Raw genomic sequence first — 26574 nt, 5'->3', positions numbered from 1 at the left:
AAACCCCGTCTCTACTAAAAATACAAAAATTAGCCGGGCATGGTGGTAGGCACCTGTAATCCCAACTACTCAGGAGTCTGAGGCAGGAGAATTGCTTGAACCTGGGAGGTGGAGGTTGCAGTGAGCCAAGATCATGCCACTTTATTTCAGCCTGGGCAATAGAGCAAGACCCTGTCTTAAAAAATAATAAATAATACAAATAATGATAATAATTTTTTAAAGATAATTTTCTTGGGATCACACACACACAAAACCTCATTATAACCAGTGTATTTAGTCTGTGGAAATATTTTTATCAAAACGTAAGATTTATTTGATCTGAAAAATGTTAAATTATTAAATTATTAGGAACAGCCAGTTTTGTAGAATAATCTGTTCTTCTTAGTTACTGGGGAAAAAGAGAACTCAGACCTCCTTTGAAGATGAGGCCTGACTGGGTATCTGTCTTTCCTGTCTGGAGTGGGAAGAAAAGGGACATAGTTTGCTTCTTTGAAGTGATAGTGCTTTGTGAGGTTGTTACAGCATTACCAGTGACCTTTAATACTTGGAAAGCTAGCCGGACTTGCTGGCTCACATCTGTAATCCCAGCGCTTTGGGAGGCCAGGGTGGGTAGATTACCTGAGGTCAAGAGTTTGAGACCAGCGGGCCAACATGGTGAAACCCTGTCTCTACTAAAAATACAGAATTTGGGCCAGGCGTGGTGGCTCATGCCTATAATGCCAGCACTTTGGGAGGCCAAGGCAGGTGGATCACCTGAGGTCAGGAGTTCAAGACCAGCCTGAACAACATGGAGAAATTTGTCTGTACTAAAAATGCAAAATTAGCCGGGCGTGGTGGTGGGTGCCTGTAATCCCAGCTACTCAGGAGGCTGAGGCAGGAGAATCACTTGAACCCAGGAGGTGGAGGTTGTGGTTAGGCGAGATTGCGCCATTGCACTCCCGCCTGGGCAACAAGAGCGAAACTCTGTCTGCAAAAAATAAAAAGTGAGCCGGGCATGGTGGCGCATCCCTGTAGTCCCAGCTAATGGGAGGCTGAGGCGGGAGAATAGCTTGAACCCGCGAGGCTGAAGTTGTAGTGAGCGGAAATCATGGCATTGCACTCCAGCCAGAGCAACAAGAGTGAAACTCCATCTCAGAAAAAAAAAAAAAAAATTGGAAAGCCACTGTATATTCATCTCTGTTCAGTGTATTCTGAATGTTCTTATGTTCAGAGAGCTTGTTTTCTTTTTATTGTTTATTTTTTACAGGAGCTGACACCTTTTGAAAGGAGTACGTTTTCTAACCATCTGCATGATTTTTCATCCTCTGAACCTAGTTGATTACTTTTAACTTTGATAATGCTCTGATGGACCACAAACGTACACTTGTTCGTACTTTGAACAGTTATTTAATGTGAAACTACTAGCTCATGCAATTTATGATTTCTTAATTTCCCAGGGCCTCATGAGTTATGAAACAGATAAACTAACTGCATCAAATGTACAAAGCTGTGAATTATGTAGTATATTGAGTATCCATTCATTAGGACTTTTTACCTAGCTAAGTTTCTCTTTGATAGCTCCAGAATTTCAGCTAATCTTTAGTCGATCATTATAGCTTGACTTATCTCTGGCTCATGAGATTGCTGTAGAAGTTATTATTAGGCCCAAATAATTTCAAACTGAAAGGATCTGCCCTCCTTTTTCCAAGATGAAAACTATCTAGGATCTTCTGGGTACTCTTAGGTAAATCCCTTGTGACAAAATTTTATTGATCCATTTTTTAAATCTTTGTTGTACACACTAGGATGCATTTTAACAGCTTTATTAAAGTATACTATACCATAAAAGGTACCCTTTTAAGGTGTATAATTGAATGGTTTTTTTAAGTAAATTTATAGTTGTATAGCCATCACTACAACCCAGTTTTAGAACATTTCCATTGACCTAAAACAATCCCTTCTGCCCATTGGTAGTCATTCTTCATTCCTACCACTAGCCCTGGGCAAACACTAATCTCCCATCTGTCTATAAATCTGCCTCTTCTGGAAATGTCACATACATAGAAGTGTACGTATGTGGTCTTTTGAATCTGGCTTCTTTCATTTCATATAATCTTTTTGAAGCCCATCCATGTTGTAGCATTTATTAATAGGCCATGGCTTTTTATTGCCAAATGAGATTCTTTTGTATGGATATATTACATTTGTTTATGCATTCACCAGCTGATGGACATTTGGGTTGTTTCTAGGTTTTGGTGATGTAAATAATGCTGTGAACATAGAATGTGCTTTTGATGATGATTCTATGGAGTTGCCTTACTGTAGGGTACTCTGGGTGATACAAACTGATCATGGCTATCATGGTCCAGAGTCTGACCGTACTAGAGGATAACACAGATTCAGTATTGTTTTGTTCCCTGTCCATAGCATAACCCTTGTGGAGTCTTGGTCGGTTAACCAGTGCAGAAGCAGTTCAGCACCAATAATCTTTGATGATAAGTTTCTTCAGAGGAACTGAAGGCTAGTTGTTGATTTAAATAATGACTAACTGTTACATTTAGACAAAACCCTTCTTAGAGCCCAAAAGGTAATATATTTGTTAGTTTTTTAAGACGTGAAAGCTATTATGACTTTTTTATACTAGTAGTCTTCCTAAATTTGGGATTGGAAAGTCTTATTTCTCAGAAGATCCTTAAGGATACTTCTGAGTTTGGAGCTTTGACAAATTGGAAGATAGGTATAGAGCATTTTATAAACTGGCAGGATGACATGTTGGTAAGAAATCCCTAAGGTTTGCAACAAATCTAGGTCCTTTTGGACTTGTGAGCTAGCTGACCTGGTTGGGAAATAGCATTCTACTGGAGCTATCCCGCAGTACATTATGCACTGCTGGAAATGCTCCACATCTGTGCACAGCGGAGCAGCCACAGATGGCTGTTGAGCTCTACAAGTGTGACTAGTTTGAAGAACAGAATTTTTATTTTTTAATATTTTAATTAAATGTAAATAACCAAATGTAGCTAATGGCTACTGAATTGGACAGGACAGTTCCAGATAATTTTATTAACCCACCGCGAATCAATTTTTAGTTTCTGTCACCTAGATTCTAGGTTCTGGATTTTACTGTTGCTTAACTTTGGAAAATGTTATTTAGCATCACTTTCCAGGAATGTTGCTTTCTTAATTTGCTTTTGTGCTTTGTGTAGGTGGCGCAGGAATGGCTCAACTCTCCAAATAGAGAGAATTTCTATCAGTTGCAAGTACGAAAATTTCCTGCTGATTATATAAAATACTGGGAGTTTGCGGGTAAGTTTTTCTTATGCAACTTGGAATATATGATATAATAATTTGGGATTTCTAATTAAGAGGAGATAGCATTATTTGAATTTGGGGGACACAAATTTTCTAAGCGGAATTTGTGACTACTTAGAATGTGTTTTAAGTCTTAATGAGGATAGTTACTGGGACAATTATGAATGTAAAATTGATTATTTTTTTCCCACTCTGTAGTTAGAATACTACAGGCTGAATTGTCAGTGGAGGCTGGGAATGGGAAAGAGGGTGAGTGGAGGGCTTTGGTGGGGGTGTTGCAGTAATAGTCTTTACAGATTCTGAGTAAATCTTCCTGGCATCTCTTTTTTCATTTCATGATTGATCTGAACCACATACCACTTTTATATACTAGTTATAAATACACCAAACATTCAGAACTCTTTAAAATAAAATGAATAAGTCCTCTTTTTTACCCCCAACCCCCATCCATCCTACTCTGTAGATGTGCTTAAAAAAAAAAATGAGGCTGGGCGCAGTGGCTCACGCCTGTAATCCCAGCACTTTGGGAGGCCAAGGCAGGCGGATCACCATGTCAAGAGATTGAGACCATCCTGGCCAACATGGTGAAACCCCACCTCGACTAAAAATGCAAAAATTAGCCATGTGTGGTGGTGGGCGCCTGTAGTCCCAGCTGCTTGGGAGGCTGAGGCAGGAGAGTCACTTGAACCAGGGAGGCAGAGTTTGCAGTGAGCCAAAATAGCGCCACTGCATTCCAGCCTGGCAATAGAGCGAGACTGTCTCAAAAACAAAAAACAACAACAACAACAAAAATTATATGTTATATTGTATTATATACTATATTCTTATAGTAAAGCTAAAGAAACTAAAATCATAAGAGAAGATATATTTATTCATTAAGTGAAATGGATCATCATAAAGGTCTGCATCTTTATCACTGTCATGCTCAGTAGACAGATGAAGAGGAGGAGGGATTTGTCTTACTCTCAGGAGTGGCAGAGATGGAAGAAAGCTATGAATGAGTGGACCTGCGCACTTCAAACCCATGTTGTTCAAGTGTCAGCTGTGCATTGAGATGCAGTAGCCACAAAGCAGAAAGAAAGCAGATGTTTGGCGGGACCATATCATTTTCACACATGGTTTAGTAACAGTGAGCCATTTTTATTAGGGAATGATGAGAACTGTCCTAAAATCTAAGTTCCTAGATACCAGCCAAGGGGCAGCCTCTCAAGCAGGTCTTTCAAAGGCTAGCATGCCTGCTATGTTAACTCTTTTTTGCATAGCATGTTATGAATAATGCTGCTGTAATCACCCATGTATCTCTTAGTGTTCTTCTGAACGCATTTTCAGTTTATATCCAGAAGTAGATTGTGGAGTATTAGGGTGTGTATAAGTTCAACTTCAGTAAATAATGCCAAGCCTGTTGTACAAAATTATATCCACCAGCAGTGTATGAGAAGTTGCATTGTTCTGTGTCTTCAGCAACACATTTGTATAGATTGCTTTGAGATTTTTAGCTATTGGGCTGTGTGTATTGATGGTGTTTTATGGGCTTTTGTAATGTCCTTATTAGGGAGATTGAGCATCTTTTCTTTTTTTTTTTTTTGAGACGGAGTCTCGCTCTGTCTCCCGGAAGCTCCGCCTCCCGGGTTTATGCCATTCTCCTTCCTCAGCCTCCCAAGTAGCTGGGACTATAGGCGCCCGCCACCTTGTCTGGCTAGTTTTTTTTTGTAATTTTTAGTAGAGACGGGGTTTCACCGTGTTAGCCAGGATGGTCTCGATCTCCTGACCTCGTGATCTACCTGTCTTGGCCTCCCAAAGTGCTGGGATTACAGGCTTGAGCCACCGCGCCTGGCCTTCTAAATTTTATAGTTTAATTTTAGTGTTTATGTTGATGATCATTTCAATTTTATTTTTATATATGACATATGTAAGGATTTAGGGTTTTTTTTTGCTTTTTTAAAGGTAGAAGTCAGACGCAGTGGTTCATGCTTGTAATCTCATCACTTTAGGAGGCCACAACAGGAGGATCACTTGAGGCCAGGAGTTTGAGACCAGTCTGGGCAAAATAGCAAGACCCTGTCTCTACAGAAAAGTAAAAAAAAGTTAGCTGAGCATGGTGGCACACACCTATGGTCCCAGTGACATGGGAGGCTGAGGCAGGAGGATTTCTTGAGCCCAAGTGTTTAAGGCTGCAGTGAACTGTGATCATGCCACTGCACTCCAGTCTGGGAGATAGAACAAGACCCAGTCTCTACAAAAATAATCTAAAACAATGTAAAAATAGGTGCTCAGTTTTAATGTTACTTCTTTTTTTTTTTTTTTTTGAGACGGAGTCTTGCTCTGTCACCCAGGCTGGAGTGCTGTGGCCGGATCTCAGCTCACTGCAAGCTCCGCCTCCCGGGTTCACACCTTTCTCCTGCCTCAGCCTCCCGGGTAGCTGGGACTACAGGTGCCGCCACCTCGCCCGGCTAGTTTTTTGTAGTTTTTAGTAGAGATGGGGTTTCACCGTGTTCGCCAGGATGGTCTCAATCTCCTGACCTCGTGATCCGCCTGTCTCAGCCTCCCAAAGTGCTGGGATTACAGGCTTGAGCCACCGCACCCAGCCAAGTGTTACTTCTTAAAAAATGTAGCCTTTCTCATTGAATAACCTTGCCATTCAATAACTTGGCATGTTTGTCAGCATATCACTTGATCTTGATTGCAGGTCTGCTTTTAGACACTGTTTTCTTTATCTGTATAGCTGCCTTACACCAATACCACAGTTTCTTATTGTTGCTTTATAAAAAAATACTGAAATTGGATAGTTTCAGCCTTCCAGTTTTGTTCTTTGTAAAGTTTCTTTTTATTGTCATCAGTTTTAGAATCAACTTGTCAATATTTATAAAAATGCCTGCTGGTTTTTTTTTTTTATTTTTTAGACGAAATCTCACTCTTGTTGCCCAGGCTGGAGTGCAGTGGCGCAATCTTGGCTCACAGCAGTCTCCACCTCCACCTCCCGGGTTCAAGCAATTGTCCTGCCTTACCCTCCCGAGTAACTGGGATTACAGGTGCCTGCCACTGCGCCTGGCTAATTTTTGTATTTTTAGTGGAGATGGGGTTTCACCATGTTGGCCAGGCTGGTCTCAAACTCCTGACCTCAGGTGATCTGCCTGCCTCGGCCTCCCAATGTGGTGGGATTACAGGCGTGAGCCACCATGCCTGGCCTTTTTTTTTTTTTTTTTTTGAGACGGAGTCTCGCTCTGTGGCCCGGGCTGGAGTGCCGTGGCCGGATCTCAGCTCACGGCAAGCTCCGCCTCCTGGGTTCACGCCATTCTCCTGCCTCAGCCTCCCGAGTAGCTGGGACTACAGGCGCCCACCACCTCGCCCGGCTAGATTTTTGCATTTTTTAGTAGAGACGGGGTTTCACCATGTTAGCCAGGATGGTCTCGATCTCCTGACCTCGTGATCCACCCACCTCGGCCTCCCAAAGTGCTGGGATTACAGGCTTGAGCCACCGCGCCCGGCCTGCCTTTTTTTTTTTTTGAGACGGGGTCTCGCTCTGTCGCCCAGGCTGGAGTGCAATAGTGCAGTCTCAGCTCACGCACGCTCCGCCTCCCAGGTTCATGCGATTCTCCTGCCTGAGCCTCCCAAGTAGCTGGGACTACAGGTGCCTGCCACCATGCCCAACTAATTTTTTGTGTTTTTGGTAGAGATGGGGTTTCACCATGTTGGCCAGGATGGTCTCAGTCTCCTGACCTCGTGATCCACCCCCCTTGGCCTCCCAGAGTGCTGGGATTATAGGCATGAGCCACCGCGCCCGGCCGCCTGCTGGTGTTTTTACTAGGATTGCTTTAACTCTAAAGATTAATTTGGGGAGAGCTGACATTTTAACAGTATTAAGTCTTAGGCCTTGAACTTAGTACATTTCTTCATTTGTTTAGGCTGTCTTCAGTTTCTCTCAGCAGTGGTTTGTATTTTTCAGAGTATAGGGCTAGATTCAGCAGTTGGTACTGAACTTTATTTCAGTGCTTTCTCTGTTTTCCTAGTCCCACGTAGTTACCACCTTCTTTTCCCACTTGTTTGAAATGCATAGAAGTTGCAGAATTCTTGTATGTACAGTCACGAGTCACTTAATGATGGAGATACATTCTCAGAAATGTGTCAGGCGATTTCATCCTCATGCCAGCTTCTCACGATGTTGGTAACATGTTGGTAACATCTAGGCTACCAACCTGTACAGCATGTTACCGTACTGAATACTGTAGGTAATTGTAACATGGGGAAGTATTTGTGTATCTAAACATAGAAAAGATACAATAAAAATACAATCTTATGGGACCACTGTTGTATATATCCGGTCCATCACTGACCACAGCAACATTACGCAGTGTATAACTACTTGGATTTGTTTCTGAATTTTCTTCAGGGGTTTTGAAAGTTGGAAACAAATGAGAGAAATTTAGTTAAAAGCCAGACTAGGCTGGGCATGGTGGCTCACCCCTATAGTCCCAGCACTTTGGGAGGTCGAGGCAGGCGGATCACGAGGTCAGGAGATCGAGACCATCCTGGCCAACATAGTGAAACCCCGTCTCTACTGAAAATACAAAAAAAATAGCCGGGCGTAGTGGCGGGCGCCTGTAGTCCCAGCTACTCGGGGGGCTGAGGCAGGAGAATGGCATGAACCCAGGAGGCAGAGCTTGCAGTGAGCTGAGATCGCACCACTGCACTCCAGCCTGGGCGACTGAGTGAGACCCAGTCTCCAAAACAAAACAAAACAATAAACCTAAAGGAAAGAAAATTTATTAGCTACTATTTTGGCCTTATGGCAGTTTTGAAGAAAACTATATTCTGTAGCTGATATTTTTTTTTTTTTTTTTTTTTTTTTTGAGACGGAGTCTGGCTCTGTCTCCAGGCTGGAGTGCAGTGGCCGGATCTCAGCTCACTGCAAGCTCCGCCTCCCGGGTTTACGCCATTCTCCTGCCTCAGCCTCCGGAGTAGCTGGGACTACAGGCACCCGCCACTTCGCTCGGCTAGCTTTTTTTTGTATTTTTAGTAGAGACGGGGTTTCACCGTGTTAGCCAGGATGGTCTCGATCTCCTGACCTCGTGATCCGCCCGTCTCGGCCTCCCAAAGTGCTGGGATTACAGGCTTGAGCCACCGCGCCCGGCCTGTAGCTGATATTTTTAATATTTTAAGTTTTTGGTTGGATTAGATTACCATTTTAAAATACATGTTGAGTCCATTAGTGCTGTGTATTTTTGAACTTAATACAAGGATTTAATTTCTTTTAAGTTAATCTTATTTAAAATAATTCTCTTAGAGTTATATAAATTCCGACTTCTTGTTGTTTCATAGTTTATCTGGAAGAATGTGAATTGGCTAAACAGCTTTATCCAAAGGAAAATGATTTGGTGTTTTTAGTTCCTGAGAGAATAAATGAAGAGAAGAAAGATGCAGAGAGAAATGACATACAAGATCTCCACGAATATCATTCTGGTTATGTTCATAAATTTCGCCGCACTTCAGTCAGTAAGTAAATAATGAGGCATTGACAGGAAATGTCAGATACAATCTCGTCTTCTAATTTACTTCTGAATTGTGTATATCAAGTGTATTTGATATACATTTACCAAACATGTTTTTGCTATGTTGATTATTTGCCATTCAGAGTCTCTTTTCTAGTTTTTCTAGACTTACCTGGAAAAGACCTTGTATTTATTTTTGTAATGTTCTATCCTTTTGTTACATTTCTGTATCCGTCATTGTGTTTGCTATAAAATGGACCATTTGCAGACCATCTGTTGTTTGTTAAATTACATTTCATCCTTCGTTTTGTGGCCAATTACTAATGAGATGACCAAACATAAAACTCACTGTAAGGAATCTGCTTACATCACTTTCATCCATTGTATGTTTCTCCCTAGGTAATTTAATAACAAAAATGTTAGCCTAAATTTAATGAATACCAAGTGTATGCAGTGATACTTGTCCCTTTTTTTTTTTTTTTTTTTTTTTTTGAGATGGAATTTCACTCTTGTTGTCCAGGCTAGAGTGCAGTGATGCCGTATCGACTCACTGTACTCTCCGCCTCTTGGGCTCAAACGATTCTCCTGCCTCAGCTTCCCAAGTAGCTGGGATTATAGGCATCTGCCACCAGTCCCGGCTAATTTTTTGTTTTTAGTAGAGACAGAGTTTCACCATGTTGGCCAGGCTGGTGTCGAACTCCTCACCCCCATCCACCTACCTCCCAAAGTTCTGGGATTACAGACGTGAGCCACCGCACCCGGCTGAGACTTGTCCTTCTTATGCACATTTATAATCTTCCCTGAAGCCCCAAAAGGTAGAAATTATTCCTTGCTCATCAGAAAATCATGGCTCAGGGATGTTAAGTAACCTATTCAAGGCTATCATCAGTGTTAAGTGCTACGTCCAGAACTGAAACCTTTTGTTGACTGCAAAGTCCACATTGTTTTTCTTATGCCAAACTGCCTTTTTGGCAGTTGCAACTTTTTTAGTTATGTGAAGAAGAACATTATTTCATTATTCCTTCTCCTTTTTGCGTGATATCTTAAAAGTAGCAATAAAGTGTGTCAACATTGTACTGCATTATAACAGGTGTACCATGTTTATTTGTGTGATCAGGGCTTAATTCTGTAGATACATTTAGGATACGTGTAGAAGAGTTGCAGTGAGGATTGATGTCTTACTCTGTGCTTTTGGCTCCTGAAAACGATTACCTTTGCCAAATTTATATTTCTAAGGCAGTCTCCTTCCCTGAACCCCTCATAGATCAAAATCATCTCTCAGATATCTCCATTTGGAAATGTGTTAGACATTTCAAATCCACTAGTCCAAAAGTTAACACTTGATTTTCTGCCTGACATCTGCACTTCCTTCATTCTTTCCCATCTTGTTAATTGGGGCCTCCGTTCTTTCAGTTACTCAGGCCAAAACCTTGGAGTTATCCATGATCCTTACTTTCTCTCACACCTCACTTCTAATTTGTCAGCAGATCTGATTGACTTTTCCTTTGCAGTATATTCCAAATCCAGTTCCCACGTCTACTAGTATATCCTGGTCCAAGCTGTCATTAACTTTTACCTAAATTACTATGGTAACCTTGTAAGTGGTCTTTTTGTTTCTGTACTTTTATTATTGTAGTTATTCTTTGTTCTGAGGTAAGAGTGGTTCTTTCAGTTTGTGAGATAGAGCATGTTATTTCCCTACACAGAGTGCCCGATGGTTTTCTACCTGATCCTGAATAGCATTCAGAGTCATTACTGCTATCTGCACAGCCCTATAAAATACAGCCCATTTTACTCTGAGTCGCTAAGCATTCTTCTCCCTATTTTTCCTTCTAGCCATGTTAGCCTTCTCCCTATTTCTAAAATATTCCTGGCACATCTCTGTCTTCAAAGATCTTTGCAGTTGCTGATTTTCTGTGTATAGCACTGTTTACCCCCGCTAAGTGCATACGCCCTTACTTCAAGTCTCTGCTCAGATATTTCATCAGGAAGACCTTCCCGGACCAGCCTATCCGCCTCCATCCCCATCACTTCCTCCCTTTGTCTATTTTCTTCAGAGCACTTACTACCACCTGACATATTTATTTGGTTATCTGCCTCCCTCTTCTAGAAAATAAGCCTCTGGAGGACAGAGCATTGCTGGGTTCAGGAAGCAGTCCATAAATATTTGTTGGGTAAATTATGTAAATAATATCCAAAAATAATGTTAAAATTACCTAATTCTGCATGACCTTTTAAACTAGGCAACACATCATTCAGTGATAACTGAAGTTGCTTTTTCTCTTTCTTGATGATAGTGCGTAATGGGAAAGCTGAGTGTTACCTTTCCATCCAGACTCAAGAGAATTTTCCGGCCAATTTAAATGAACTTGTGAATTGTATTGTAATCAGTTCTCTGGTAACAACACAAAGGAAGTTGAAAGCCATGTCTCTGTTGGGTAGTCGGAACCAACTGGCTAGAGCTGTTCTGAATCCAAACCCTATGGACTTCTGTACAAAAGATTTACTAACTACAACATCTGAGAGAATTGTGAGTGATGATTATATGATACTAGATAATTTCATGTTAGGATGCTAAAGCATCATATTTTTAGCTGCTACATATTCCTATATGTCTACAACAAAGACATGTTCACGGTGAACAGTTTAGTGTTAGTTTTCTTTAATATTGCAAAGTATGTAATTTAGGTTAGTCAGCTCACCTCGGGAAAAGGTACAGTACAGTAAGAGTTGAAGGTTGCTGGAAGAGCAACATTAAAATGTTAGGTCAGCAGCCAACTTAATGTGCATTAGATGAGAAGTCTCAGGTTTAGTGATGTTATATTTACATTTGAATGATTGATGGAGAATTGGCTGGTATTGTTGGAAATGCAAAGATGAAGTTGTCATCTGAACATGTGAAGCTGTATATAAACCCTATGAAATTAACACAGAGAAATGCAAAAGGAAAGTATTATTTTTTGAAACTTTACTATATGCCGTGGCTTTCATGTGCATTATCTCAGTCTGTTCTCACATTTAAGGAATCCTAGATTTAATGAGTACCAGAGGCTAAGGCTTAGGTTAGGAGTGTAGTGACCCAATTTGTAAGTGAGTGAAGCTTAGACTCAGATCTGACCCTGAAATCCACGTTTGTTCCCCTGTACCACATGTGGTAGGAAATACATAGTCTCGGGATGTTTTCACTAAGGAGAAAATTGACTAAAGAAGGAAGAAAAACAGTAGTAAAAAGAAAAGGTGTGGATTAGGAAATGCAGTTTATTGTAGTTATCTTTGTAAGAATAAAAAACAAAAATACAGTTGTGGTATTTGTAAGTACTTGAAGCCTTACAGACACTAATTAGTAATTAGTAATGAGCTTTCTTTCCAGCAGTGAACGTGTTTTTAGATTAAAGGTCACTTTGGTACCCTTATCTTGTCTGACCATAACCAAAGCTTTTGTCTGAAGCATTGAAAGAAATTTGAACAGGTCTTTTTCATGGTCTTCCTTTCAAATTCCACTACAGAAACAGCAACTCATTCTCAAAAATGTGTTTTTTATATAGATTGCTTACTTAAGAGATTTCAATGAAGACCAAAAGAAAGCAATAGAAACTGCATATGCTATGGTGAAACACTCACCATCAGTTGCCAAAATCTGCTTGATTCATGGACCACCTGGAACAGGAAAATCAAAAACCATTGTTGGCCTCCTCTATTGTCTACTGACAGAGGTAGGTATGGGGGAGGGCACTGATGCCATTAACTAGATGCATCATTTTACTTTACTTGAGTTACTTGGCATGTAAATAAGTATTAATATGCTATTTCTTCCTTGCTTTGTGTGTATTTTTTATATTGTGTGTAACTGTGTCAGAGACAAGGGTGGCAGAGAGGGGGAAGGTTATGAGAAGTAAAAAGAGGAAAACAGCCACTATTTTATGGGAAACAAATCGTAAGGATGAGAATGATGACCTTCAGGCTTCACTAGAGGCCACAGCTAATACTGTGAATGCTGGGCTACATTTTGGTTGGATCGTGGTTTCTTGTTTTTCTTTTTTTTTTGAGACAGAGTGTCTCGCTATCATCCAGGCTAGGGTTCAGTGGCACGATCTCGGCTCACTGCAACCTCCGCCTCCCATGTTCAAGTGATTCTGCTGCCTCAGCCTCCGGAGTACCTCCCGAGTAGTTGGGACTACAGGCGTACGCCACCACCCACAGCTAATTTTTGTATTTTTAGTAGAGACAGGGTTTTGCCATGTTGGCCAGGCTGGTCTCGAGCTCCTGACCTCAAGTGATCTGCCTGCCTCAGCCTCCCAGAGTGCTGGGATTACAGGCGTGAGCCACCGTGCCTGGCCTGTATTGAGTATTGATTAAAGTACGTGGATGATAAAGTAAGACTCAGAGCAGTTATGACAAATTTTTTTGCTAGAGTAATTTTAAATATCAGTGTAAGATGTAGATGCTTTTATTTATTTTTAACTTTATTATGAGAACTTTCAAAAATACATGGAAGTAAAGACAAACTTTAAAGCTATGTAATAGAGCTCACCCATATTTTTTGTGTGTTTGTTTGGTATGTGTATGTGGCAAACTGTAGAACCAGAGGAAGGGGCGTTCAGACGAAAACTCCAATGCCAAAATCAAACAAAACCGTGTCCTCGTGTGTGCACCTTCCAATGCAGCTGTTGATGAACTTATGAAAAAAATTATCCTTGAATTCAAAGAAAAATGTAAAGACAAGAAGAATCCTTTAGGTATGATACTTTTGTGGATTTTTAGTTTGTTTTTGTTTTCAGTGTTAAGTGTAGGCAACTTTGAATGACAAAGGAAAGAGCAAGCCAGTCCTGGTAATAGCTTATACTTGAATCTGTGGCTTGTTAGCAAGTATTTCATTGAACACTTACCCTGTGCCAGGTACTGAGGTTTCATCAGTGAAGACTTCAAGGAGACACACAGTCTAGTGAGGAAGTAGGTCAATATAGAGTGTGAAAAGTTCCACACCTTAGAGGGACCCCAGTTCAGTTGTGTGAGGGTTAGAGAAGGGCAGTTAGGAGTTAGCCACAGGAAGTAGAGGGTTAGGGAATACTTGAGCAGCAGAGATTGCCATAAAAAAAAAGAATCAGGGCAAAAGAGCCTCAGATGGTTCATGAGGTTCCTGGAGCATTAGGTGGCGGTGAAAGATGAGACTTTGAGTAAGCACAGGCTTAGTGAAAACAGTCATTGTTTACAGTCCCTGAGTGTTGGCTATGTGTCAGTAATTCTCAAAATAGTCCCAGGAACTTGGTGTTAACCCTACCAGGCCGGGCGCGGTGGCTCAAGCCTGTCATCCCAGCACTTTGGGAGGCCGAGACGGGCGGATCACGAGGTCAGGAGATCGAGACCATCTGGCTAACACGGTGAAACCCCGTCTCTACTAAAAATACAAAAAAAAAAAAAAACTAGCCGGGCGAGGTGGCGGGCGCTGTAGTCCCAGCTACTCGGAGGCTGAGGCAGGAGAATGGCGTGAACCGGGAGGCGGAGCTTGCAGTGAGCTGAGATCTGGCCACTGCACTCCAGCCTGGGCGACAGAGCAAGACTCCGTCTCAAAAAAAAAAAAAAAAACCCTACCATCTCTATTTTATAGGTGGGGAAACTGAAGCTGAGAAATGTTAATTACACTAGAGGGATAACTTTTTTTTGGTAGAATGTAGATGATAATGAGCATTACAACGAATGATTCAGGGCACTGAAGTGAAGATGTGAAATTATTTCTTTTTTTAACCTTAACACTTACTTTCCGTATCACTCGTATTGAGTGGTATAGTTATGGCTTTGTATTTGATGACCTTTCCTAGCTCGTATGTCTTGTCTTCCCTACCAAATTTAATTTTCCTTAAGGATACCTAACAGGGCCTTTTAACAGGATTTGATTTAGCAGACTCCAAATACAGTGACTTAAATATAATAGAAGTTTACTTCTTTCTTTTTGTTAAAAAGCCCAGAGTTGGGCAGTTAAGAACTGGTACCAGAGTCACTGGTATGGCGACTCTGCCTTAGAGAGTCCCTGGAGACCCGGGCTCCATGTGGATTGCTCCACCATGAGTGGCCTCCATTCTCGAGTGCACCTGTGGTCAGGATAGCTGCTCCAGCTCCAGCAGACGTGAGGAAAAGATGAAGATGAGGCAGAGGGAACATACTAGCCATGTTATAAGGAAAGTTTCTAGGTCCTGCCAATAGCACCTCTGCTTATTTTCTTTTGGCCACACCGATGTATAAGAGAGGCTGGAACATGTCATCTTTATTCTGAGGGATCACACACGTTTTTCTTTATATCACATATGTATTACCTACACATAGAATTCATTTGCTCTTAAAACATACAATACATTGTCAATCTCTGATTTACATTTTTCCACTTGCTTTTACATTCGTGAGATTGATATTGTGAATAGCTGTCGTCACTCATATTAACTGCTATAGTGTGTTTCATTGAAGGCATGCAAAATTTATTCATCGATAATTTAGTTTCTTTTCAATTTTTTATTTCAAACTTGAGATGAGCATTAAAAAACTTCACTAAAACACGGGTCTCTAGCATATGTGTATCTCGAAGTGAAAATGTGGGGGTTCAAGGGTTTGTACATCTTCGGTTTTCTAGGTAGTACCACATTCTTGAAAGTGATTGTACCAGTTATGCTCCCAAGAGCAGTCCCTGTGCAGCATGCAGTTGGTAGTTTCAATTTGCCTTTCCCTGATGGCGTGAGCTTAAGCTGCTTTTCAGGTGTGTATTGACTGCACAGCTGGGCCAGGACTAGGGTGAGGCAAACGAGGTGTCTAGGTTGGGTTTTTTATTTTTTATTTTTATTTTTATTTTTTTGAGACGGAGTCTCGCTCTGTCTCCCAGGCTGGAGTGTAGTAGCGCGTTCTCGGCTCACTGCAAGCTCCGCCTCCCAGGATTGTGCCATTCTCCTGCCTCAGCCTCCAGAGTAGCTGGGACTACAGGCGCCCGCCACAACTCCCGGCTAATTTTTTGCATTTTTTAAGTAGAGACGGGGTTTCACTGTGTTGGCCAGGATGGTCTCGATCTCCTGACCTCATGATCCGTCCGCTTTGGCCTTCCAGAGTGCTGGGATTACAGGTGTGAGCCACGCGCCTGGCTTTATTTTTTTTTTTAAATTAGAGAGCAGCCCAGGTGCAGTGACTCACACTTGTAATCCCAGCACTTTGGGAGGCCAAGGTGGATGGATCACCTGAGGTCAGAAGTTCGAGACCAGCCTGACCAACATGGTGAAACGCTGTCCCTACTAAAAATACAAATTGGCTGCACGTTGTGGCATGGGCCTGTCATCTCAGCTTCTTGGGAGGCTGAGGCAGGAGAATCACTTGAACCTGGGAAGTGGAGGTTGCAGTGAGCCGAGATCGCGCCATTGCCCTCCAGCCTGGGCAACAATAGTGAAGCTGTCTCTAAGTAAAGAAATAAGAGAGCAAATGATATCCTCTCTGAGTAGAGAGACCTTTTTTCTTTTGCAGTACTTTCATTTTCACTATTTCCAGTGGTCCTGGGTCTCCTTTAAGGAAATGACTTGAACATCTCTCCATTAAGTATATTTCTGGGTTTTGCGTATACCTGTTAGTAGGGTAAAGAGTTGGTTTCTCGGCCGGGCGCAGTGGCTCACGCCTGTAATCCCAGCACTTTGGGATGCCGAGGCAGGTGTATCACAAGGTCAGGAGATCGAGACAACGGTGAAACCCCGTCTTTACTAAAAATACAAAAAATTAGCCGGGCGCGGTGGTGGGCGCCTGTAGTCCCAGCTACTCGGGAGGCTGAGACAGGAGAATAACGTGAACCCAGGAGGCGGAGCTTGCAGTGAGCCGAGATCGCGCCACTGCACTCCAGCCTGGTGGACAGAGCGAGACTCCGTCTCAAAAAAAAAAAAAAAAAAAGAGTTGCTTTCTCATTAGCGTTTTTATCGTGAATGGGTGTTGAATTTTATTGCATGCTTCAAATGATAATGAAATTTTTCTTTAGTCTGTTAATATGGTTGATTACAATGTTTTTCTGATGTTAAAATGTCTTTGATTCTTACAGAATAAGGTCACCTTGGTGTCTTGTATTAGTTTTTAATACACTGCTAGATTGCTAGTGTTTTATTTAGGACTTTGAAATTAATGTTCATCAATGAGGCCAGCCTGTAATTTTTATTACACTGTATTTGTCTAGTTTTAGTATTGAAGTTACACAGGCTTTAAAAAATTAGTGGGGCCTGGTGTGGTGGCTGACACCTGTAATTCCAGCACTTTGGGAGGCCGAGGCGGGTGGATCACGAGGTCAGGAGATCGAAACCATCCTGGCTAACATGGTGAAACCCCCTCTCTACTAAAAATACAAAAAATTAGCCGGGCGAGGTGGCAGGCCCCTGTAGTCCCAGCTACTCGGGAGGCTGAGGTAGGAGAATGGCGTGAACCCAGGAGGTGGAGCTTGCAGTGAGCTGAGGTCGTACCACTACACTCCAGCCTGGGTGATAGAGCAACACTGCATCTCAAAAAAAAAAAAAAAAAAAAAAAAGTTGGGATTTTTTTTTTGGTTGTTATTTGGAAGGTTTTGTATAAGACAACTTGTCTATTTCTTGAAGGCTGATTTGTTATTGGTATTGTTTTATTTTGTATTTGTTGTCTTTTTTTAACAGAATGAATAAATTTCTGTTTACTGTTTAAATGTCATTAATGATTATAAGTCTATTCATGTTTTCTAGTTTGGAGTCAATTTTGCTAATTCGTATTTTTCAAGAAAAATTTCTACTTCAACTAAGGTTTTTGTATATATTGACTGAAAATGGTTCATTGTATTCTCATATTTAAAATCTCAACTGTATTTGTGGTTGGATACCCTTTGTCATGTGCTTTTAAAAAAAATTTTTTTGTTACTTATTGTATTTTTAAAAATTGAGAGAGGTCTCAATTTTTAAATTGAGGGGAGGGTTGTTTCTGAAAAGTGCTTTTTTTTTTTAGAAACGTTCGATGTTTTATTAACTTACAATAGCTGTTATTAACAAGAGCTTATTATGTGCCAAGTCCTATGTGCCCCTCTCATTTAATTCCCATAGTAACTTTGAGGTGATTTTTTTTTTTTTTTTCTTTTTAAAAGACAGGTTCTCTCTCTGTCACTCAGGCTGGGGTGCATCGGCATGATCATGGCTCACTACAGCCTCGCCCTCCTGGGCTCAAGTGATCCTCCTGCCTCACCCTCCCAAGTAGCTAGATCTGCAGGTTTGCCACCACACTGGGTTAATTTTTAAGTTTTTCTTGTAGAGACAGGATCTCATCATGTTGCCCAGGCTGGCTTCAAGCAATCCTGTTGCCTCAGCCTCCCAAGGTGCTGGGATCACAGGCATGAGACACTGCCCCGACCACATTTGCTGTATTATGTATTTATTCCGTAAATGCATGTGTGACACAGGCTTAGGTGTGAGAAAGTACAAGGAGAACATTTATTTTTTCTAAGCCAGAAAACATAAATTATTTAAAAATTATTTTATCTAAATCAATAATTAATAGATGGAATTAAATTTAATTAAATTGCTTGATTAGTAGTTTAGCCCAAGCCAAGATAATCACACTTGTTTTTAATTCTTCCACCTCTTCCAGGCCCCCCTACTTTCTTGTGGGCATTACCAAGCTCCCATTGTAGAAATTTCTGTGTTTTTATTGGAATGGTAGCTTTGGCAATGTCAAATTCATAGAATTTTAAAGTCTGTTCCTTTCACTGAATGTAAATTATCCCTCAAGAATGTTGAAGAACAAAACAGACACCCAGGCACCTAGACACTGCTGCCCAGCCTTGCTCCCTTATGGGTGCCACAACAGCTCAGGGGCTTTCGAATCTGGTTTTCAGCGCTCTGTTTTTGGCCTCTAGGGATTTCTCTTAACATTCCCCTGAGCTTACCCAGCGATGTAAAGGATGTCTGTTATAATTTGTGGAACATTTCTGGGTGCTTATAGTAGGTGGGTTTCCAGGTCATCTCATCTGCCTTTCTGGTGGAAACATAAGTGAATTAAGAAGTTTTCAGGCCGGGTGCAGTGGCTCATGCCTGTAATCCCAGCACTTTGGGAGGCCGAGGCGGGCGGATCACGAAGTCAGGAGATCGAGACCATCCTGGCTAACATGGTGAAACCCCGTCTCTACTAAAAATACAAAAAATTAGCCGGGCGTGGTGGTGGGTGCCTGTAGTCCCAGCTACTCGGGAGGCTGAGGCAGGAGATTGGCGTGAACCTGGGAGGCAGAACTTGCAGTGAGCCGAGATCACGCCACTGTACTCCAGCCTGGGCGACAGAGCGAGACTCCATCTCAAAAAAAAGAAAAAAAGTTTTCAAGCCCTGAAGTAAATGTTGGCCTTAAATTTAGGAAAATGAGCTGAACTGGGGTAAAAAATATGCTGTAGATAACTGTAAAAATAAGCCATTCATTTTTCATATAATCATTGTATTTATTATGTACCCACCACTCTTCTAGGTGGTGATCAAAACAAAACTCTATTATTTTGGGACTTAATATTTAAAGGATGGAGATAGACAGTAAATAAATAACTGTGACGTGTCCAATTGGAATAAATACTGACAAATGCTACATGATTGCATAATTTAGCCCAGTGATACAGTGGGGAATATTTATTTATTTATTTGTGAGACTGGTCTCGCCTCCCCTGCTCAAGCAATCCTCCCATCTCTGCCTTCCAAGTAGCTGGGACCACAGAGGGACGCCACCACGCCTGGCCAATTTTTGTCATTTTTGATAGAGGTGGAGTTCCACCATGTTGCCCAGGCTGGTCTCAGACTCCTGGATTCAAGCAGTCTGCCTACCTTGGCCTCCCAAAGTGCTAGGATTACAGCCCTGAGCCGCTGCACCTGGCCTTAGTGGGGAAATTTTTTTTTTTTTTTTTTTTTTTTGAGATGAAGTCTCGCTCTGTCTCCCAGGCTGGAGTGCAGTGGTGCAATCTTGGCTTACTGCAACCTCCACCTCCTGGGTTCAAGCAATTCTCCTGCCTCAGCCTCCCGAGTAGCTGGGGTTACAGGCATGTGCCACTACGTCCAGCTAATTTTTGTATTTTTAGTAGAAACGGGGTTTCACCATGTTCTCCAGGCTGGTCTCGAACCCCTGACCTCATGATCCACCTGCCTTGGCCTCCCAAAGTGCTAGGATTACAGCCCTGAGCCGCTGCACCTGGCCTTAGTGGGGAAATTTTTTTTTTTTTTTTTTTTTTTTTTGAGATGAAGTCTCGCTCTGTCTCCCAGGCTGGAGTGCAGTGGTGCAATCTTTGGCTTACTGCAACCTCCACCTCCTGGGTTCAAGCAATTCTCCTGCCTCAGCCTCCCGAGTAGCTGGGGTTACAGGCATGTGCCACTACGTCCAGCTAATTTTTGTATTTTTAGTAGAAACGGGGTTTCACCATGTTCTCCAGGCTGGTCTCGAACCCCTGACCTCATGATCCACCTGCCTTGGCCTCCCAAACTTCTGGGATTACAGGCGTGAGCCACTGTGCCCAGCCTTGTAGTGGGGAATTTTTAGATAAAATAATAACACATGGGGGAAAAAAAGACAAATAAAGGTGTTTTTTTAATTTGTTTGTGTTTTTGAGATGGAATCTCGCTCTGTCACCCGGGCTGGAGTGCAGTGGTGCAATCTTTGGCTTACTGCAACCTCCACCTCCTGGGTTCAGGCAACTTTCCTGCCTCAGCCTCCTGAGTAGCTGAGATTACAGGTGCGTGCCACCATGACTGGCTAATTTTTGTATTTTTAGTAGAGATGGGGTTTTGCCATATTGGCCAGGCTAGTCTCAAACTCCTGACCTCAAGTGATTTGCCCACCTCTGTCTCCCAAAGTGCTGGGATTATAGGCGTGAGCCACTGTGCCTGGCCAGAAAAAAGATTAAAAAAAAACCCAATAGAAGAAGTTATAATAAAAGAAAATTAAAACCAAAAGGACAAGAAAAAAGCAAAAAGAAATGTGTTAACCTGAGATTAAAATGTGGTTAATAAACAGGCAAGTTAAATTGATTTTTATAGTTTTTGCAGTTACTATATCCAAGAATTTCTATCATCTTGTGTCCCTTACTTTCTAGAGTATCAAGGTGAGGTGGAACATAGTTTTAAAAACTTTATCTTGAGTATTCTGCAAAAGAAGACTCGATGGTGTCATAAGATTCTGTTCTGAAAATTACATGTTAATATATAACATATAAAAGTTCTTGAAATATTCTGCGGTTAAGAGTGTTAGGGACCAGCCTCAACACCACCCGCAGGGTACGCGAAATCCGGTGGTGACAAAGGAATGAGAAGAGACAGGTTAAGAGTTCATAAAGGAGGGAGCCAGGGGGCCATAGCAAATCAGAGGCTGTAAAGGTGCCAAGCTCTGATCTCCACACTATTTATTGAGTACAATCACTTAGATTTAAGAAGCAGATGTTCAGGGGTGAAATGGTGAAAGCGGGGCGGTGTGTCATACACCTAATCTATAGCAATGGCAGTTTAGATAAATTTCTTTGTGCTGAAGCAGTATAAACTTAACTACTGATTTATTTTTTAACTTTTTGGAGAGCAGCTGTGGGGAGTGGGCCTAACTAGGAGCCAGCATATCTGGCCACATTCCGATGCTTCAAAGGAGTGTCTTTCTCCTTGAGCACAGTGTTTATAGATAGGAGAGCAGGTCACGTTCTGGTCATGGGAACGTGATGGCAATTAGAAGGCTTTCCTCCTCAGAGACTTCTTGTGGCTTTCCACAACTTATTGTTCCATATTTGTATGGCCAGTTTATGCAGGCACCCCACAAGCCCTTTTCCTAACATAAGAGAACTGCTTCATTTATTTTATCCCAACATTTTTCTTGAATCTATTTTGCTGTGGAATGTTCTACTGAACATAGTTTGAAAATGTTACTATAATAGAATCTCAGCTCTGCAGTGTACTGTTTAGATGGCCTTGCTAGCTTTTATTAGGTAGAAATGATAAGTACTTGCCATATAGGGTTGTTAGGAACAATATCTGAAATAATGTATAAGAAGTTTGTGGTATAGTCCCGGGTGTCTAGTTAATTGGAAGTTCATGTTCGTGCCCTTCTCTGATTATTAACATTTACTTAGAAATATAGATACTATGTATAGAGACAGGATGGATCAGCAGTGTCCTTATTAGTCCTTAACTGTGATTCTTACCAACAGGAAACTGTGGAGATATAAATTTAGTACGACTGGGTCCAGAAAAGTCTATCAATAATGAGGTTCTAAAGTTCAGTTTGGACAGCCAAGTAAACCACAGAATGAGTAAGTACTGAATGTGGTATATACTAGTGTTTTCTCTGTTTCGTTTGGTGGAAAATGACTTGGGCACTAAAGGTAATTTGAAGCCTCCAGAATTAGTCTGGCTTTGGGAACTAATTTTTCTTCTCATTGTGTTGTATATGTGTGTGAGTTTGTTAGAATTAGAATAGCATATAATTTTTTATTTGTTATTTTTATTAGAAAAAGATTTACCTTCTCATGTTCAGGCGATGCATAAAAGAAAGGAATTTCTAGATTATCAGTTGGATGAGCTTTCCCGGCAGCGAGCTCTGTGCCGAGGTGGACGGGAAATACAGGTATCTCTGCATTTCTTAAATAATGTTCTTTAAATAATAACTCAGTTATGCAAACTGGTTAACAAGTTTTTTCTTTTTCTTTTCTTTCTTTTTTTTTTTTTTTTCTGAGATAGAGTCTTGCTCTGTCTCCCAGGCTGGAGTGCAGTAGCACAATCCTGACTCACTACAGCCTCAACTTCTTGTGTTCAGGTGATCCTCCTGCCTCAGCCTCCCAAGTAGCTGGGATTACAAGGATGGGCCACCACACCCAGCTAATTTTTTGTGTTTTTAATGGAGATAAGGTTTCATCACGTTGGCCAGGCTAGTCTCGAACTCCCAGCCTCAAGTTGATCTGCCCACCTCAGCATCCCAAAGTGCTGGGATTGCGGGCATGAGCCATTGCAATTAGTCTAATTAATGAGTATTTAATGCCCTTTATTTATTGGGGAATGGCATGATTCGTGTATAAAAATGTGTACTAAGATGCTAAAAATGTGTCTCAGGTTAACACATTTCTTTCTGCTTTTTTTTTTTTTTTTGTCCTTTTGGTTTTAATTTTTTTGTTTTTATTAAAATTTCTTTTTTTAAAAAATCTTTCTAAAAACTTTTTTGTAAAGGGCAAGATACTCCAGTAAAGATTTTAGACTTTGCAAGCCATATGGTTGCTTTCTGTTGCAGCTATTCAACTCTGCTTTTGGTAGCACAAAGGCAGCCATAGATAATATATAAATAAATGGATGTGGCTGTGTTCCAGTAGCACTTTACTTACAAAAATAGATGGGATGTTGCATTTTTGTTTATTTTTGAGATAGGATCTCACTTTGTGGCCTAGGCTGGAGTGCAGTGGTGCAGTTGTGGTTCAATTTAGCCTCAAGCTCTTGGACTCAAGTGAGCTGTCTTTCTGTCTCAGCCTCTTGAGTAGTTGGGACTACAGCTGTGTGCCATCATGCCTGGCTAATTTTTTTGTGTGTTTTCTGTAGAAACTGGGTCTTGCCATGTTGCCCCAGGTGGTCTGAACTTCTTGCCTCAAGCAGTCCTCTCACCTTAGCCTCCCAAAGTGCCAGGATTACAGGCATGTGTCCCTGCACGTGGCCTTGCATTTGGCTTATAGGCTGTACTGCCTTATATTAAAGCTATACTGAGTTTATTAGTTATCTTTAAGTTGCATGTTGAGCCCAGTTCAAATTAGGTTAGACAGAAAGGGAATTAGCTTCAGTATGGGTGGATCCAGAGGCTCAAATGACATCATTTCTCCAGTCCATAATTTGTTTTTCTGTGTGTCAGCCATTTCTCCTTCGGGAGAAGGTGAGTGTCAGCATCTCAGGGCTTCCACTATCTCAACTTAGAAACCCCATAGGGAGAGAAGGTCTTTCTCTTAGCATCCATATATCCAAAAAAGCAGTTAGTTTAGTCCCTGGGTGAGCTAATCCGTATTTTTTTTTTTTTTTTTTGAGACGGAGTTTCGCTCTGTCGCCCAGGCTGGAGTGCAGTGGCCGGATCTCAGCTCACTGCAAGCTCCGCCTCCCGGTTTACGCCATTCTCCTGCCTCAGCCTCCCGAGTAGCTGGGACTACAGGCGCCTGCCACCTCGCCCGGCTAGTTTTTTGTATTTTTTAGTAGAGACGGGGGTTTCACCGTGTTAGCCAGGATGGTCTCGATCTCCTGACCTCGTGATCTGCCCATCTCGGCCTCCCAAAGTGCTGGGATTACAGGCTTGAGCCACCGCGCCCGGCCGCTAATCCGTATTTTTAAGAAGATGGGTCTAATCCGTATTTTTAAGAAGATGGGTGCCATGATTGGCCAGGCCTGTGTTAGATGCCCATCACTGTGGCCAGAGGAATCGTTGGGGTGTGATTTATAGCCTCATTTGAATCACCTGGAAGTTAAGGGCGGTGTGATGCTCCCAGGGCTGGAATGCTAAGCAGACTGCTCACGTGCAGCGCACAGGACACAGCTGAGTCTTAGCAGCACACAGAATGCATCAGGACTCTAGTGGTAAAGAGGAAATAAACTGGGTAAACACATTTTTCATTGGTAAAATACAGGCTCTTTTAAAATTAGAGGCAGTCCATTGGAAGGCATTTAAAAATGCTTAGTTTAGTTTTAATTATGACATTTGAATTTTTTCCAGAGGCAAGAATTAGATGAAAACATTTCCAAAGTTTCTAAGGAAAGGCAGGAACTTGCTTCTAAAATTAAAGAGGTAAGTAGTTCACCTGTAGCATTTTCTTAATCTCATTTTATTATTATTTTTTAATGTAAGTACGACTGCTCCGACAAGCTATGGGCTTTATTTTTTTTGGAGACAGAGTCTTACTCTGTCTCTCAGGCTGGGGTGGAGTGGCATGATCTCAGCTCACTGCAACCTCAGCCTCCCATGTAGCTGGGATTACAGGCGTGCACCACCATGCCTGGCTAATTTTTTTTTTTTTTTTTTTTTTGAGATGGAGTCTCGCTCTGTCACCAGACTGGAGTGCAGTGGCATGATCTCGGCTCACTGCAACCTCTACCTCCCAGGTTCAAGCGATTCTCCTGCCTCAGCCTCCCGAGTAGCTAGGTTTACAGGCATGTGCCACCACGTGCAGCTAAGTTTTGTATTTTTAATAAAGACGGGGTTTCACCATGTTGGCCAGGATGGGCTTGATCTCATGACGTCATGATCCTCCTGCCTCAGCCTCCCAAAGTGCTGGGATTACAAGCGTGAGCCACCACACCTGGCCTTTTTTTTTTTGAGACAGAGTCTTACTCTGTCACCAGGCTGGAGTGTAGTGGCACGATCTCAGTTCACTGCAACCTCTGCCTCCTGGGTTTGAGCAATTCTCCTGCCTCAGCCTCCCAAGTAGCTGAGACTGCAGGCGCATGCCACTGCCCCCAGCTAAATTTTGTAGTTTCACCATGTTGGCCAGGATGGTCTTGATCGCATGACCTTGTGATCTGCCCACCTCCTCCCTAAGTGCTGGGATTACAGGTGTGAGCCACCACGCTGGGCCCTATTTTTTTCGTATTTTTAATAGAAACGCGGTTTCATCATGTGTTGGCCAGACTGGTCTGGAACTTCCAACCTCAAGTCATCTGCCCATCTCAGCCTCCCAAAGTGTTGGCTTTACAGGCATGAGTCACTATGCCCAGCCAGCTATGGGCTTTTCTCAGTTAACATTTTAAATTGTTATGAAAAATTACAGACTTCTGTGGAAATGGAGAAAATGGTGTAACAACATTTGCATTTTTTTCTTTAACCTAAGAATGAATTCTTAACACCATCTAAGATTTCTAAGAAAGAGGTGGTTATAAATTATCTTTTTTCTGTTTTAGGTCTCAATAAATATTTAAATTCCTTCTTATGAGGTGCTCTATTTCTGCTTCCCACAGACTGCAAAAAACAATTATGATAATTATCATCAGATAAACAGTTAATGAAACTAGCTTTATGGGTGTTTTCCCTATTAAAAAAAAAAGGTCACCTGTGTGAGCTTTAGGGTGAGGGTGGCAACTGTGAGCCCTCCAGAGCTCCAACCTGGACACGAGTAGAGTGATGATGGGCAGAATTTGGCATAAGAAAGTACAGCACTTTGATTTTTGGTTTTTGTTTTTTGCAATTCTTGGCTTAGAGCATAAACTCCTTGTACTTGCGTTAGATCATAAGGCTCCTGTAATATTTTGTAGCTTTTCCCCAGTACTTTTTGGACGTGAAAATATCCTGTAAGATTTAGACTAATTGAAGCTTGGCTGAGCCAGGTGTATACCGTGATTGTCAGAATGCAGCCCTAATCAAACTGCACTGGGGTCAGGGAAAGAGGGTAATAGTAACTGATGACATTAGTAGTATTTTTGCTGAAGTTTTTCTCCTGAATGTATTACGATCTTTCTCTGTGGACTAAAATACAGTTGAATTTAATGCATATTTTCATTAGCAGTTTATTTAAACTAAAAATTATGTGAAAGCTTTTGATTAAAGTTTTAAACAGAACCCCAGATTAATCTTTCCTGAGTCAAGGATGAAGTCCATCTTCACAGATGTTTTTTGCTGCTCATCACATGTGTTGTGTGGGCCATGAAACTGCGCTTGCAGTTTACTCACTGGAGGGCTGAGGACAGTGTCTGAGAGTGCTTTACTGTGTGAGCTGTGGAGGACCACAGTGCTACTGTCTTCCTAAAGCTCACACGCATGCCTTGAATTGCATGGTTGAATATATCGTATGTGCTGAGATGAATCACCTCTACTTCTTAGTAG

The 26574-nt window shown here is 41.7% G+C and overlaps 1 protein-coding gene across 12 annotated transcripts in view; it reads left to right on the top strand.

Moving 5' to 3' along the window:
* SETX (senataxin) overlaps positions 1-26574 on the top strand; it is a 100100-nt gene that overhangs the window by 49101 nt on the left and 24425 nt on the right. For all 12 annotated transcript variants that reach the window (XR_004433303.1, XM_033194724.1, XM_033194766.1 and 9 more), the window contains 8 exons: positions 3186-3285; positions 8608-8781; positions 11075-11307; positions 12323-12490; positions 13357-13513; positions 21950-22051; positions 22250-22365; positions 24475-24546. Coding sequence is in view for 11 of the 12 variants with exons in the window: in XM_033194724.1 (XP_033050615.1) it covers positions 3186-3285; positions 8608-8781; positions 11075-11307; positions 12323-12490; positions 13357-13513; positions 21950-22051; positions 22250-22365; positions 24475-24546 (1122 nt within the window). In the remaining variant the exon portion in view is untranslated. The remainder of the gene's footprint in view (positions 1-3185; positions 3286-8607; positions 8782-11074; positions 11308-12322; positions 12491-13356; positions 13514-21949; positions 22052-22249; positions 22366-24474; positions 24547-26574) is intronic.

Source organism: Trachypithecus francoisi, unplaced genomic scaffold, assembly GCF_009764315.1.
Source record: "Trachypithecus francoisi isolate TF-2019V2 unplaced genomic scaffold, Tfra_2.0 Contig01585, whole genome shotgun sequence".
Lineage (NCBI taxonomy): Eukaryota > Metazoa > Chordata > Mammalia > Primates > Cercopithecidae > Trachypithecus > Trachypithecus francoisi.
This window is presented reverse-complemented; position numbering and strand designations above follow the sequence as displayed.